This window comes from Mastigoproctus giganteus, chromosome 9 (assembly GCF_048544385.1).
Source record: "Mastigoproctus giganteus isolate SK-2022 chromosome 9, ASM4854438v1, whole genome shotgun sequence".
In the NCBI taxonomy this organism is placed as follows: Eukaryota; Metazoa; Arthropoda; class Arachnida; order Uropygi; family Thelyphonidae; genus Mastigoproctus; species Mastigoproctus giganteus.
The window spans coordinates 142,002,941-142,019,445 of record NC_143583.1 but is presented as its reverse complement, the minus strand read 5'-3'; the positions used below and the strand labels follow the sequence as shown (position 1 = coordinate 142,019,445).

Sequence of the window (16,505 nt, the reverse complement as noted above, 5' to 3'; positions counted from 1 at the left end):
TGATTTTTCTTTGTCATTTCTTGTCAAAATTTGATTACTGAACGCTACTCGATTTGTTGGATATTCATTCCTCTTTTTCCGCTTACCAACATAAAAAATTAAGGTTTAGAAACTGCATAAGAGATTGACGTACAGTTTTTTTCCCCATGTTATTTTATAAGACATTAAGCTACCAAAATAATTTATCAATGCCCCTTATATACTCCGTTCTCACAATCTTTTAACCACCCATCGTATTAGGTCTGAATACGCACGGAGTATATTTCGAAATTTGTTTTAACCTAAATTCTTGAGTCGATATTACAAATTTTAAATGTTAACATGAATTCTTAAAAGAGAAATATTGTATCATTCTGTTTTATGAATAAGTAGAACAAAGGGCCTATTGTAGGTTTGTTTTTCAACATGGCAGATCGGAATAAAATTCCCTAGCACACAACCATGTTCTTTAAACTTCGAACACAGAAGTTTTAACACCATTCTGGTCGAAGTACCTTTGGAATTCTTCCCTGTAATGTTAATTTTTTTTTTTATTTTCCAACTATAAGTAAAAAACCTTAACGAGACACACAGGTCCTCTTACGCTTTGTAGATTAGTATCAAATGCCGTTTAAAAACCTAGACGTCACCATTTACATTCATTGTGGCTGTCATAAAATTGCTGCGCCACTCTTTTGTTAAAAATGCCCATAAAATGAAATCTCACTCTTGAAAATCACAATGAATGTGTATTTTCGTAGGCCCAATAAATAGTCAGTCTCATTGTCCATGAAAACGCTGCCAGAATGGTAATGTTTCCTTTAGGGAGTACCATTTATTTGCAAGTAATTCAGCATCTGAAAAAAGTGGAATTAGTTCAGTATGATTGCAATAAGTGAGTGTTGAAAGACTTTTGTTCATTAAAGGCGAACCCAGGTTTACAGGAAAGAAATATAAAAATGAACAGTATTGTTCAACATCGTATTTCGATCTTCCAGCTAAGCCTATAGCAGAAATTGCAATTTTCATGAAGTAATAACTGAAAAGTCGCAAACACACACACAGAAACTTGGAGAAATGAAATATAACACTTCTCGAAGAATTTCGATTTTCCTTTGGCAGTTATGTTATTCAAGGAAAAGGAGAGGCGGATTAGGACTGTGCGTAATCGCCTTAAAACTAGGTTGTGAAAAGCACTCTCACTTTTTTTATTATTAAATTTTCAAAATTGATTTTCTTAGAGAAAATAAGAGCATAAATCGCGCAATAATTTTAAGCTCTCTATTTATTTTCTACTATGTCTTCCTGTTGTCAATTTTTATCGCTCTGGACGTTTATTAAGACACTAAGTCTCTAATACGCTTCGAAAATTCTGTCTTCTTACATCAGATTATTTGGCTATTTCGGTAAATAGTTTTAACATCGATTAATACTCCCATCAGACCAAACGTCAGTCAAAAGATCATCGTTTAATGCGTGCAGTGTGTTCCCTGCTTCCTTGTTCACCCAACTAGAATAAATATAAACCTTTGAGAAAGGAGCGCTCTTCAAATATTTTGTATTGAAATGGCTGCGGGTTATTTACTTAGCCTTGGGTGAATGTCTATTTACGTGGTCGGCATGGCACAACCACAGCGATGGATCCATTTTGAATTGACGCAAAACTGTACTAATGGAATTACTTGTGTTTTAGATATTAAAGAAACTCGAACAGTTGCAGAGCTAAAGTGAAGAGAGACCTACTGCACATTTATGCCATTAATTAATGAGTGAATGAACGGCTAAAGTGCATTGCAATGTGTTACACTCTTGCAAACTTAATTATTCGGCATTCTGACATCCCGCTGTCAACTTAGCTTGAATATACGCATCAACGAAGAAGGTTCGAATTGCGGCTACATGCAGAAATGCCATATTTATGCGAAGCACGATTTGGTAGTCCATACACAGGGTTATTCCAATAGAAATGTGCCCAGTTAAGAGATAAATATTGTGATCAAACAAGTCATAATACTGCAATGTCAATGGAAGCAGTATCTCAAAGCTGTTTGTTATATCCTGGTTAGATAGTTCTGGCGTCGTGAGGGCGCTTCCACTCCAAAGTATACAACATGACAACTCAAGTGAAATGGTGGAATATATTCGATTCAGTGAAACGAAATCAGCTACGTCGAGGCAATGTTCCCGTTAAAACAAGTTTCATAAAGAACTGAAAACGAGAAAAATACATTTAAGCATGCAAACTTTGTAGGGAGCAGTTATTTGTGTAAATGTAAAAGTTTCGGTAGGCCGGGCATCATTTAGGAAACAGTTGATCGTGTTCGCAAAGATTACTTACCTAGTCCACAAGAAATGAGGGATAGCACTCAGTAACAGCTGTCCACACTGTAGAATATTTTACGCAAACATTTCACAATGAGATAACGAAAAAGGTTCAAATTTTGTGTTCTGGTTTCGTTTTTGGATTTCGACTTCTGTCAAAATGTCTCGTGCTGCTACAACTCGATCCGTTAGGACCAACTCGAATCCCTCAGACTTCTGAAATCTCCAGTATTTACACTGAGTCGCAACTTTATTAGCTGCATTTACCCAAAGCGAGGTTGGGCTCAACGAGGTATGAAATTATCCTGCTTATCCGATATCCATTGATTCAATTGCTTCCCAAAGTGGATAAAAACTTGATTGTGGATCTTTACTCAGAAGAGCTCGTCCCACGTCATCCCGCAGGTGCTCAATTGGATTGAGAGGGCCACCGCAGTAGGCTGATTTCACTCTCATGTTTCTGGAACCGGTTCTGGCATTGTTACACGGGCATTATCCTTTTGGAAGAACCCATTCGCAGATGGATGCATTGCAATCACGAAAGAATACACCTGGTCGGAAACAATTTACGGATAATCTGTGACATCCAAATGTTGCTCCACTTGTATCAAGGGAAGCTATTGGCACTTCCGACACCATTAAACCGCCGCTACCAGCCTCGTTTTTGGAAAAATGCTGTTTTCCTCATATTCTGGCCTTCCTGTGTGTGAAACAGCAGGAATCAGGATGGATTCATCAGACCAGGCAAAGTTTTTCTAATCCTCCACTGTTCAGTTTGCAAATTCATTTCGTCATTGCACAATATTTCATTCCTACTTGTCTATCCACCTGCTTTATATCTTGTGCTATGAATATGATGGTCTAAATGAGGGAGAGTTCCATTTCACGCAAAAGGTTAGTGTACTGAATAAGTGGCTGCTTCGTGAACGTTACATAAAACATAAAACCTCCTGCACTGGATGATCACTTTTCACTCTTCTTGCATAAGCTGGATCTCAAAGACGTGCTCGACTTTCTTTCTTGCTCACGCCGGGCTTGTATAAATATGTAATATTTTAAGAATGCATACGAGGATTTATATCATTTTTCAGAATAACAGCAGCCACTTATCTACGGAATACTGTAGTAGTACTCAAGCAGATCCTAACATGAATAAGACGCTATCAGCGTAAGGAAAAACAATAATAAAATACGGTTCGGCTACTAACGTATGATAATAGCGGTATCGATTATGTAAAACTGTACTGGACTGCACTGCACTCTGCCCCTATCAGCCATTCTACAATGTTTCCGAAACCTGATGAATTCCCGATTTGATGGATTCGTGAGGAGACCCTGGAAGCGGCTGATTTCCACCCGATATTCATGAACAAAAGCGGGTATTCGTTTCTGTTATCTCACAGAGGAGAAAAGTGGGAGAATTCTTTGCCTCCCCATCGTTTGTGCCAACGCTCAAACAATGAGTCGGCGAATAACTTAAAACGCGAGATCAGATATGGAAAAATCAAAGTATCAGCGCTGGAAGGCCATTGAATTACTTGAGATTTAGGATTGCACAGTTCTTATTTTTCAACCCGAGATTCAAATAAACATGCTAAGCAGAGGCCGAAATAACGGAAGAGTATGAAGCATAAATCCAAGTAAAATTTAGAAGAGAAAATGTGCTTTCTTCATAATATTAGCATGCAATAGAACAGAATAAGAGAGGCTGGGGTCATGCTTGGGTCACGATTTATCCTTTCACTGCAGACTCTACAAAGGTAGTCAGTGTATGGAATAATTTTTGTATTTTGATTGGTCTGCGAAAAAATGTTTTCTTATACATTAAGGCAAAAAAGGTCCTGAATGCCTACACTTAGTAGTCACTTAAATACACCTAGCCTTTTCATGAAATAGAGCCATTCATTAACAGCATCGCAAATTCGTGCTATGTGATATAAAGCGGATGGGTAGATACATAGGGATGCCGTATGTGTGACGATATATTTAATCCACAAATTATAATTTACTGGGATAAACTGGTAGTTTCTCCCAGTCCAACTGAGCTCTTCGCAGCCATCCAATTCGCAACATCCGTGGGAAGCAGTTGAGTCAACAGGAACGACATCCCAGTGGCACAATTTCGACACCTTGTTGAATCCATACCGCGAGAAATACTGGCTATTCCGAGGGCTAAAGCGGGACCTACTCTCTGTTAGGTTGATGCAGCTAATAAAGGGGCCGTTCGGTGTATATGGATGACCAAAGGTAACAGAATTACTCATGAAACAGAAAAATAACAATTTAAAATATTCAGTACTTGCGCTGCTTCCTGACGTTGTTGTCGTTGTTTAGCCCTCGGTGACACGACACATTGCTGCATGCCGCTCGTTTGGGGATATCTGGGTTCTCATCCTTTCGTCGACTGGAAAAAATTCTAACGGTCCTCCTCAATTGAAACTGAATTATCCAATCTCAGGCAGAAAGAGTATGGCTTTTAGCTGCGAGTTATTTCGTGTTTCCAGCCAGCACAACTTACATATCGACCAACTTTTAGCACAAAAGTGCTCAAACTAATATGATAAACAAGCTCTGGTGCTGTTAAAATAATAATTTATTAACAATAATTTATGTTGACATTGTATAAGGTAATTCCAAAATGAAAGCAGAGGTGTGCGATGGAAGGAATTTGGGGAGCTCGCCCTTTGTTAAAAAATACCGTACTTTTTTTTATGTAACAATTATTTTAGCCCTTACTGAAATTCTTGTTGAACGGGCTCCTTGTTAGCAAATTGATATCATACTTCTGACTGGGAGTTTTTGATTTTCTTTATGAGAGAGCTCCGACGCTCTCACAGCGTCGGAGCTCTCTCATAAAGTTCCGTCAACTTTTCAGAGAGTTTCTTGTAGAGAATGGCAAGGAGCCAGTTTTCATAATGAGATACCAAGCCATCGCTTGGAACAGACGTAGTTTAAATGATTTACGGAGAGAAACTTTTGTTCCAACAACGCCAGCTTCAAACACAATTTATCGAAAAGTTGGATATAACAACCAATATTATGAAACAGTAACAGTGAAGTGTGTTATTCTACATAATTTATTGTTGTGTAAATAAATAAATATAGCTGTCCCTTGAGTATACAGCTGACTGCATCTCTGTCCATAGTACGTTAGTGTTTAGGTTCAAGCGGCACCAGTGGTTTCCACATAATTCTCCGATCAGTTCTCTTGTGTTGAATACAGTAACCTGTAAATGCCAGACAGTGTGAGTGATGTGCAGGGTTATGTTGTTCATCTGGCCTCTCAGCCTAGGGTTCTGAAACACCACTGACCCCTAGTTACCTTGTTGGGCGCGGTGAGCCGGGCCAGGACACAGGGAGATATCAACCTCCGACTAGGCAACCCGCAGAGCCGCCTGAACTTTTCGAGTGTGCCCCCCCCCCCAAAAGTGAAGAATGAGTGGGGAGACAGTGGTAGAGGGCGATTTATAGCAGGTAAAAGGAAGGAGGATGGGGACGGAAGACTTCTTCCAGATGATTGAAATTGAGAGAAGGAAGAAGGGAATAGCCCTGATTTGGGGAGTCCACCCAGAGACAGGAAAATAATAAATACTTGCAGGCTATAGAGCGTCCTGAAAAGAGGTATACCAAAATCTCCCACACAAAAGATATTCAGGCGAAATTAAACCCCGACAGTTTAGGACCTCACCACCTCGAAGAGGACGCCCGAAGTCCCATATTGGATGTCAATAATCAGAAAGCTTGAATCCCGCAACCTCAGGAGAGGGATCTAGCAGTAGATAGTAGTGGTCAATCTGGAGGTGACGTTGAGCTTTGTTAAAAAAAAGTCCCCCGAGAATGGGAAGTGACTTTAGTTTGAAGTATGCAATGATCAATTTTTTTGCTGAGGGAAGTTTGCTTTTCTGATAGTAGAAAAAGCTTAAATTGCTTGTAGTGTATTTAATCTGTTAGGAAGATAAATTCTTCCACGAGTACGGATCTGAATTAACATGATAAATCTTGGCGGAAGGTATAAATGAAAATTATAAAGGACGTACCCGCAGTCCTCGGGGGAGCCACAAACACAGAGAGTGTTTTCAGACATGCTCAAGTCAACCAGTTTTTGCGTTCAAGGAGCCATGTTCAGTGATGAGATATGTCGAGAAGAGGCCTGTTGAATACCGATGAGATGGTCTTGGATAAGTAATTGAAACGTTCGGTAGAAATCGCTTAGTCACATTTTTCCTTTTGGGGTACTAACCTAGTCGCTTTGCCATCGCTGGTTGAGATGTGCTGCAGTATTCTTCTTTTCTTGTTTCAGAATGTTGGTGAGTTGAGATTATATTCCAGAACATTTGCAGGTAAGGATTTCCTATGACCTCAAGGTGGAGTGGGAGGGCACCACGACCTGCAGTGTAGGTGCGCTGACGGTGCGGCAGGCTCGAGTGGTGGCTAGAAGAATATTCTCTGAATTGATTCCAGTTTCCTCTTGTTGGGAATGATGTTGGCCCTTGATACCAAACACCTACGGTGAAGGTGTTTGGTATCGACTTCAGGAAGGAAGACAGCCTTGTAGAGGGCAAGACGTTTTAGCCCCCGTCAGCCACATTATGAGATCCTTGAAATCATTGCGGTGTATTTTCTGGTTTCGTCAGCAAGGTGAGCTAGATAGGGATAGAATGTAAGCTTTGAGTCGATGATGATACCAAGGTATCATCATTGCCGATTGGAGTATTGCCTATATTGAAGGTAGGCGCAAGTGACACTGAGGTTTCCTTTTATTAAAATAGTTTGCGTTTTCTCAGGAGATATGCAAAGCTTGTGCATAGTTGACCAATTTTTGATCTCTATGGGGGTTACGTTCGTGCGTTGGCATTTGCCAACAGGATGGGGTCGTCTACAAATGCTCTGAGTATTGTTTGTTTAATATCCCTGTTCAGTAGCTCGTCCATAACCATGGACCAGAAGAGAGGACAGCCCGTAAAACTGGGCAAGTAGACACCTTATGCTTGGTGCGCACAATTACTGTTCTATTGGCGAAGTACATAGTTCTGTAAGCAGAGGTAAAGATTAGTTGGAACACCGACATGCCTATGATGCTGGGCCACCACAAGGTGTCAAAGGTCCCCGCGAAGTCAAACAGCACGTTGATTTTTCTTTTTCTAAAGAAGGTCCAATAGAGAGGGCTCAATGCAGGAGCCCATATTCGTTTCCAGACTAAAGATTTGCAGTGACGGCTGGTTCTGACATAGAAAATGCATTTGAAAATCTTTCCCAGGACGGGAAGGAGAGCTATAGGCCGGTACGAACTGGGTTGCGTTAGTGGTTTGTCTTTTTTAAGAATAAGTCGGATAGTGGCTAGTTTCCAGCATTTAGGGAAGGTAGATTTCGCCAGGCATTTGTAGAAGGCAAGGAGATACTCCGGGGAGGTGAAAGCTCTTTTTATAACCTCCACCTCCGTATACTGTACTTTGAATCGCAATACGAGGTATTTATGGGTTTCTAAAATCCAGATGCAATACGTTCATCGAATTCAGCCGTTGTGTTTCAAACATGCATAGGCAAGAGGAATTATAGTTCTAATATTTTTTAAAATCTTGATATTTCGTAGAAAATTACTTTTATTTTTAACGGTTGCAATTGTTTTAGAAACATTCCTGCTTATTCTTTTTCTATATTCCTATAGTTAAATTGCTGATCTTCAAGGTTTATATAATATTTACTGCAAAACAATGTTCGAAAGATTTTACAACCAAACTGAATTCAGGAATTGGTTGTAAACTAGTTTGGGCTTGATTGTAACTCACATTATGCAGGCTATGATACAAAGGGTACTAGGAAAGTTTTGCAATACAGCTTTGTTTATTTAATTTTTTCAAAGTAATTTCCTCTACATTCAATACACCTCTCCATCCTCCGAAACCAATCTTTAAACCAATTCTGCCAAGTTTCACTAGGGAGTAAAGCACACTCGTTGTCCCAAGCCCGTAGAAGGTCCTCATCACTGGAAAACCGCCTCCCTTTTAGCTTCATTTTCACATGCGGGAACAGTGCAAAGTCGCAGGGAGCAAGGTCTGAACTGTAGGGAGGGTGCTCGAGAAGTTTCAGTCCTGTCGTGGTCAAATATTCGGTGCAGGCTTTGGCGCGGTGAGCTGGAGCATTTTCGTGATGGAGGTACCAGGTGTCCATTCTTGACTTTGGCCGCAGGTTCTTCATAGATCCAATGACTTTAGGCAGGCATTGTTCAGTATACCACTTAGCTGTGACTGTCTTCTGCGTGTCCAAAACGACACGTTCCACAATTCCACTCGATTTGAAAAATACAGCTATCATTTTCTTCTTTACAGATCGGGATTTTCTGACAATTACGGGTGTGTCGTCATCATCAAAGACCCAAACTTTGTTTTGAGCCTTGGTCGGCAGATCGTAATAGTAGAGCCAAGTCTCGTCACCTGTCACGATGTTGTTCACATACCGAGATTGTCCCTTATCAAACTTTTTTAACATCTCCCGGCACCAAGTCACACGTCGTGTCATCTGCTCTTCAGTCAGTTGATGCCGCACCCAGAGAGAACAAAGTTTCTTCACGTGCAAATGATCTTGCAGAATCGAACGAATTGCTGGTGCATTTAGGCCCAAAGTATCCTCTATCTGTTGGTAGGTCACTCGCCTGTTTTCGTCAAGCATTTTCCTCACAGCAGTAACGTTTTCCTCCGTAACTGACGTTCGTGGCCTTCCCGGCCTCTCAGAATCCTCCAGAGTGAAATTTCCCCTTTGGAATTCTCTATACCACCTGAATATCGTTGTACGATGTGGACAATCATCATCTAGTGCAAGAGTCATTTCTTCTAAGCACTGGTCTATGGTTAAACCACGCACGAAATTATACCGCAAAACTGTCCTTATCTCATTTCGTGACCACGATGCCATCGCAAGCACTTTACACTCTCACTACTAATGAATAACTGAGCCCATCGACTTGGCGCGGCGGCTACTATGCACGTATGAACATGTCTCAACATGATTCATTGTTGCGTCATATTGCAAAGCTTTCCTAGTACCCTTTGTATATATGCGAATTGTGATTCAAACTTGCACAGACTATAGAACATCTTTTCATTTTTAAAAATACGCAGGTGCTTGATGGAATTGAGATCAAGAGTTTCTATCTTGACTTAGTAGTGACCTAATGTATTAGGTCACTACTACTTTCAGTGACCTAATATATTAGGTCACTGAAAGTTTCACTTTATTATGACCAGGTTTTGGCGCATTAGAGTCTTAGTTGCTAATACCCCAATAAAACCCAAACAATCAACAGTTTCAGCTGGCCAGGGTAGACGCACTCAAAGCACTCTTTCACGGTGCCTCCAGAAAGGTTAGTAGACAAAAGGCATTCCACGGAAACATAATCTATTCTAGCGGTACGCAACAAGAAGATGCCACTAACTCGTGTTATTTCCTCTACAGGTTCACTCTTCCATGGCGGTGCCTGAGATCTTTGTCTAGAGAGGTTTCAGATGTGACCCCGAACTCTGCTTATTTTACTCGCTGTTCTTCCACACCGTGTGGAAATAAGCCACGGTTTGAGTCCTGTCTCGAGGGGAGAAACGTTTATGAACTTTTTCAGTGTGGATGTCTAAATAAGTATTAATTCCTTATAAGAGAAGGTATAAAGGCTACATAAAACTTATATGCCCCACACTGTACATGGCCAGTGAGCTAGAAGAGCAGTCGGTATCAGACAAGAGATGCACAATTTTTTCTCCCGGAAATTCATCCAGGGATTTTCGTCTATCAAATAGGTTTTGTTTTTGAAGCTAAGGATATTAGGCGCAGTGTATCTATATAATCATTGAATAGAACTTATAGTATCTATGATTAATCTGAATATCTTTTGGTAAAAAATGCAAGTACAAGTTTCAGGGGTAAACACAACCCTCACCTCAACTGGGTTTTTGATATTGAAAGAGGTGGCTTTTTCGGTATCTCTTGCTTTCCAAGTATTGAAAAAAAAAACAGGATTCTTTTCAGCCAGTGATTGTAATGGTAAATTTTGCTTTTAGTTGTATTTTTGATAGAAGAAAATAATCCCAAGTGTGCTTCATGAGGACACAGTACTGCTATGTATTCCTAGTCTTTGTTCGATAGCACATTCCTTCCTGTGATGTCGTATGGTGGATGCACTTTTAGTGCGGTTAAAGCCATACATAAAATTCGATATTTAGTCTCCCATAAAATTTAAATCATGTTATTACGAGTAGCTGTCAGTATTTCTGCTCTTTCCTCGGTCTTACAACTTGTTTCATCCGTGCCTGTATCACCAAGGAGAGTTCAGGAATTGTAGTTGTAGATGATATAAAGATTTTTGCCAATTCTTTTTTTCTTTTAGTAACAGACTTTCGTGTCTTTATTTTCAGTTATTTAGTTTAATCAAATGAAAGTGTGATTAATAAATGTACAGTTCTGCAAAACTTAACGCATATTTATCATTCTAGATATTTTACACGATCATTGTGACCATCGGAGCCTTCCATGTGCCTTCCGTTCATAATTCGCCAGGTAAGCTATATTTTGTGTAGTGTCTCTTATATGCTGCGTATTATTAAACAATATATAGTGGTTTCCGAAATTAATGGAAGATACAGCTAAATGCCTTATCTTGAAACCGAGCTAACTGAAATATCCATATATCCATTTGTGGCATGTGAAAAAAAAAGTCGAATAATTTCATCAAAACATGAAAAAGAGCATAGTAATAAGGGATATAGTCAGCCCTAATTGTCCTTAGCCAATCCCACGGAAAATTAGGGTATCCTATATTCTGTGGGATAAGGTTGGCTATCGTGCTGGTCTCTCCATGCACGTAAATTTTTAGGAAATGATTTTCAGTATAGGATTTTCACCGTCTCTTAAAAAAAAGCCATCTTAGGAATGTCCAAGAATAACCCCATCCACCGAGTGTATTATGTCTATAAACTGTGTGTGTTTTTCTAGACGAAACAACCTCCTTTCCGTGGGGGGAGGGTGCAATTGCCTGAGACAGAATAAAGACCATAGAAAATTCCTTGTTTCGTTGACGTGATTCGAATCCGTATCTTTTCTACCCAGTGCGGGGAGAACAGTGATTGTAACCACTGTGCTACATGTTAAGCCTTTACTGTCAATATTATGTATGCTTGCTTTTATAATGTTCGGCAACGACACCTCTTAGCGGTCACCGTGAAGTCTTGTTTAAAAAGAACTTTAATAGCCGATGAAGAGCACTATATAAATGCCAGAGGAATTACTTGGCCTCGATCCCCGGGAGCCAGTCTGTAGAAATGTTCTCTGTGGTTAGGAATCCTGGAAAATGTCTCTATGCTGGTGGCGAGAACCATATAGAGAAAATTATAACATGGTTCTCCCGGCGACTACTAACGCGACTCTTGCACTTCCTGGAGAAAAGGTCTGGGTTCGATTCATATTTGGACAGCAGGAAGTTTTATTTGGTTTGGGTGGACCGTAATTCAAACTTGCATGACCTAAATATGGTTAACTGTTATATCCTTCCAAATATTTAATCGGTCAAAACGATCATAAAATATTTTCTATTTACAGGCACCTCTGTGTTTATTCTAAATAGCCTACCTGAACTATGACGCAACACAAAGTACTATTTCTGAAGAACATACTATTACCATTACAGAATTCTGCTACAGGAAAATGCAAATCTAATATGACTGTACCAGCAACGGCAGGCAAATTTGATCACAGCTGCGGACCCCGAAAGATTACGAAATACCGGAAGGTGCGTGCGCCAATTTCGAGTTTTCTTCGAAAACTTGCGAGCGAAATTCGTGTTGTGTTGTTAACTGCAGGCTTAGAAAGTCACGCCTCGTATGAAACGCGTAAAATTTGCGATCTTCGAGGTAGCAAAAGAAGACTCTCCTGATGAATTCAATCGTTGTCTTGAAGACAAACGGCGCACGGAAACATTTCTTACACCGGAGACGTTGGTTGGAAGTTAAGGACAGGACTTTAGATTGAGATGTAATTCGTATTTGAGGTAGATTATAATAAATGTGCTGAATAAGCAGAGGATATTCATGTGTTGTTGTGGCCGACCCCAGGGTCCCTCCCCCCCCATTAGCCTCTGTTGTACATCTTGCGAAGAAGCTTGCGCGAAAGCCGGCCATTTGTATGTAGTGTGTAATGATACGGTCGGCTGGCTCTTAGCAATGAGAAGCAGCAACACCTGTTCGCCGCGTCTTACTCCCACGTGGAGGCGACCAGAATCTACAATCGTCTTGCGGCATCTACCTAGGACAAGTCCCAGGAAGATGCCAATAGAGAAGGAACGGAAGAAGTACATGAGATAGGAGAAATATGGGAACTGGGCAGGATTGGAACAGTATATCCAGGGGGATCCAACAGGAAAGGGAAGAACTAAGAACATGTAGAAGAGTGAATAAACAAAAGAAACTTTAATATAGTTGGAGAAGGATGTTACTTACTCTAGATTTCTATAATTACCACTTTTAATAGTTTATTTAGCTATTAACTAAATCACTATAGTCATTTAACTTTATATATTGTCAATATAAATCTGTATGATTATATCAACTTTTATCCCTTAAGGCCATCTACTTTGGCTAAGACCCCAGCCCCCTGCCAAGATAGACGGCCCTAAGGGTTAAAAGTTGATATAATCATACAGATGTTATTGATAATATAAATCAGTATACATTAAGGTAACGTTTCGGTGGTCTTGCCGGAACCCATTCTCAGCAGTCGGAATTGAGACATACGGAAAGCTGTAGGCTGGCAACAGCCTATATTGTTTGAGGATGGGTTTCGGCAAGGTTCCCGAAACGTACCTTAATGTATAGTGATTTAGTTAATAGCTAAAAAAACTACCCTAATATTCACGTGGTATAAGAGTGGTCATCATAGAAATCTAGATTCCAAAAGCAAATTTCTCAAATCGCTTTCGTAATCTAAAGCAGGTATGTTCATCTACTTATCGATTGTAATGTGGTGTTTGTTTGTCTTCCTCAGAAGACCAAGTGGATTCGGAAAAATATGAATCCCAATTTCGTCTTTATTATAATGTTGTACCACTGCAATCAGAACTGCTGCTGAAGATTCCAAAGGTTCGTCTTATATTTAATTACTATTAACGATGCAGTTTCAACTAATACATTTCAGTGTCACTTTAGTAAAGAATGTTTCATGAAGGATTTCCCTCCCATCACCAAAAAAGGTTAAGTGCCGAATCGAACAGAAGAGTTTCTAACTTCGCTACTCAAACGAGAAAAAGATCACATTTTTGCGGCTGGGGAGTTTCAAAATGTCAAGTAACTGCTGCCATTTAAAAATGTTTAAACAAAACTTTTCTTCAAGTTTATATTCTGTCTGTATCTTATGCGGTTATCCTCTCTCCACAAATGTATTTTTGTCAATAAGACTTTATCTTTGCATTGCGCATAAAAGCACGTCCATATTTGTCATTCGGCACTCGAAAAGGTGTCAACGTTTCGTCCGTTAACTTTGACAGAGACATGGCAGGGGACGATTCCACTACAGAAATATTACTGCTATTACAGTCGTCAGAAGTGGCAGAATGTCCTGAGAATGAATAATAAGTAGCGGCTGCCAAACTGTGAATTTGTCTTCAAGACGAGAATGAGCGATGATTATTCAGAAATATTTTCTGTGAGTTTATTAATCTTTCGGCTGTTATCTGACTTCCACGCGGCAACGGGGGGGGGCTTGTTCTGTTGGCTTATTTGACGTTTTACGCCAACGTGCATAGGAATTCTCTTTGTGATCTTATGGTGACACTTTCTGCTGCATTGGTAGTTAGATTTAGAAGATAATGGTACTTGTCTGTTATCCTCCAGCTGGTTATCTTCTCATCATGATATGAACAAAGGGGTGTTCTTACGAAGAAAGACTTAAGTTCTGCAAATTGCAGCGTCTGGAGGCTAGGCACCTGCGAGGCGGTCTGATTGAGGTGTATAAGGCCTTGAATGGATTGAGCAAGCTCAATGCTGATTGGACATAAACTGAAATTGAAGAAAGACAGCTGTCGATTAGATGGTAGAAATTTGCCTTTAGCCAGCGGGTATTTGGTTGGTGGGACAAACATTTGGAGTGAATGGATCAATGAAAGGGGAAGGGTTTTTTTTTTTTTTTGGCTGATGCTGTATAAGCCTGCATCATATGCCTCTACTAATGCGTGTGTATTTACCTTTTTGTAGTTCGTACATAATGGCGACGAAGGTTGCATCATTACAGTGGTGATGTCGTAATTATTGGCGGGAGGATAGTATACAAGGCACCAAGAGAACTACTAATGCAGTTCAATTTTCAGAGATAGTTTTTTTTATTCTGAAACTTCGCTTTCAACTTTATTCTCTGACAGCATTTAATTTCTAAGCTAGTGTTGGTGTCACAAGTAGCACGCATAGTAAAATACACTTACACGCGACCACATGCTTTTTATAGCATAAAAACTTAATTTCTATTTGCAGCCAAATTTATCTGTCAGGTGCCACATCTGGCGGCGAAAAACCGGATGAGTAATTGTGAGCGAAGTTCTCGTTAAAAGTATTTTACCAATTTCAGCCATTTTTATTTCTCCTTTGGCACGCGAAATTGTTATATTTTAGTTTCGATTTATTTTTAGCACTCAGTTCGGTCGGAAATGGTTTGCCATTGCCGTTCTAAGTCCACATTGGAGGTCACTTTTTTTGATTCGCAGGGTTGGACTTAGACTTGACTTCCTTCGATAACTGATTCCACTCTCTTTCGCAATTCTGCACCATATTATTAAACCAACTCGATGTAATTCTTTTTATGACTAGATCTCTCTCATATATATAATTAGCGTGGACATTGTTTAATCTACGTTATGTGATTTTTAAATTTTAATCTAAGCTAAATGTGAAATGGAAAACAAGCGCAGTGGACTCGAATTCGATCAAGTTAATTAATCTGTCCTGTTCCTATAGTGTTTGTTTTCCTTCCTTTACCCAATAAATGGGCTCTCCATTAACCACGATTTATCCCACAAATCTGTTGTATATTCATCTTACATTTTGGAATAAATCGTGGTTAGTTTTGGAAGTATATTAGTTATTTTTAAAGACTAAATGCACAAGGCATAATTCCATATGGATTTAAATTAACTGTATAATATCGGTGTGGCTACACCATAATTAACCCATAAAATTAAACATACCGGAAATAAATAAAAACGATGCCTTTTACACTACGTATGTAGTTCAATTTTTTGTAACTATAGTGTATCAACAACGATATTATATAATTAGTTATTTTTAAAAGAAAGGCAGAATAAATACAACAGACAAAATCCAAATAGAGCCAACCATTGCTGAAGTTTCTATGGGATAACGACTTCGTCAGTCAGAATGTAAATTAATTTCTCTCTCTCTCTCTCTCTGTGAAATTCTATTATACCTTCGAGCATTGGCAGTCGTCATGCTGTGCGGATACTTTTTCGTTTCAAATTTAAATTAGAAATTCGATAACGGTGCTTAACCATAGAGTTAACTCTCCAAGAAAAAAAAATTCTCGTGGATGTTGTCTCCTCGGAAATAATCCTTATTTCGAGGTACACGGAGGAAAATACCCAAATATAAAAGCAACAATTCGCAATATGCGACTTCAAAATTCGAAGCAAAAAAAAGAATCAAATAACAAATTGGAAAACCATTACAAGATGTCTCTGCGACCGAAGCATTCCAGCTCGTGTGCTAACCATAATTCTCAGATCCGATTACCATACCACACGGGTAAACATAACTTGAACTAAGAAGAAATAACGTATGGAATATATTTAGTCAAAACAGTGCAATAAAAGGAACTCGCAAACCGGAAATAAAATCCTCAAAATAGGAAAGCCATTGGGTTAGATAAAAACCGAAAGATTACCATAATTCTTTGCGACTCTTCCTCATCTTAAGAAAAGAGAAGACGCAAATTTAAAATAAAAATAGAAGAAATATACGTACTGTATATGAAAATCGTGTAACCATTAAGTCAGCATGACTATAATAACGAATACTTCTTACCTCTGGGATAAAAAGCAATTTTTCCTGTCGACCATAGCATTCCACTGCTTACAACAGACGTGACCATGCGACTTTTATTTCAGTTGCAATTTGTATTCGTGACATGCTTCTAATAAAAGTATCGATGAATATAATCATATTTAA

The 16,505-nt window shown here is 39.4% G+C and overlaps 1 protein-coding gene across 1 annotated transcript in view; it reads left to right on the top strand.

Annotated features, from left to right (window-relative positions):
- LOC150080780 (uncharacterized) overlaps positions 1-16,505 on the top strand; it is a 155,194-nt gene that overhangs the window by 85,201 nt on the left and 53,488 nt on the right. Inside the window, exon 2 of the mRNA XM_090380820.1 lies at positions 10,779-10,842. Within this exon, the coding sequence (XP_090236946.1) occupies positions 10,779-10,842 (64 nt within the window). The remainder of the gene's footprint in view (positions 1-10,778; positions 10,843-16,505) is intronic.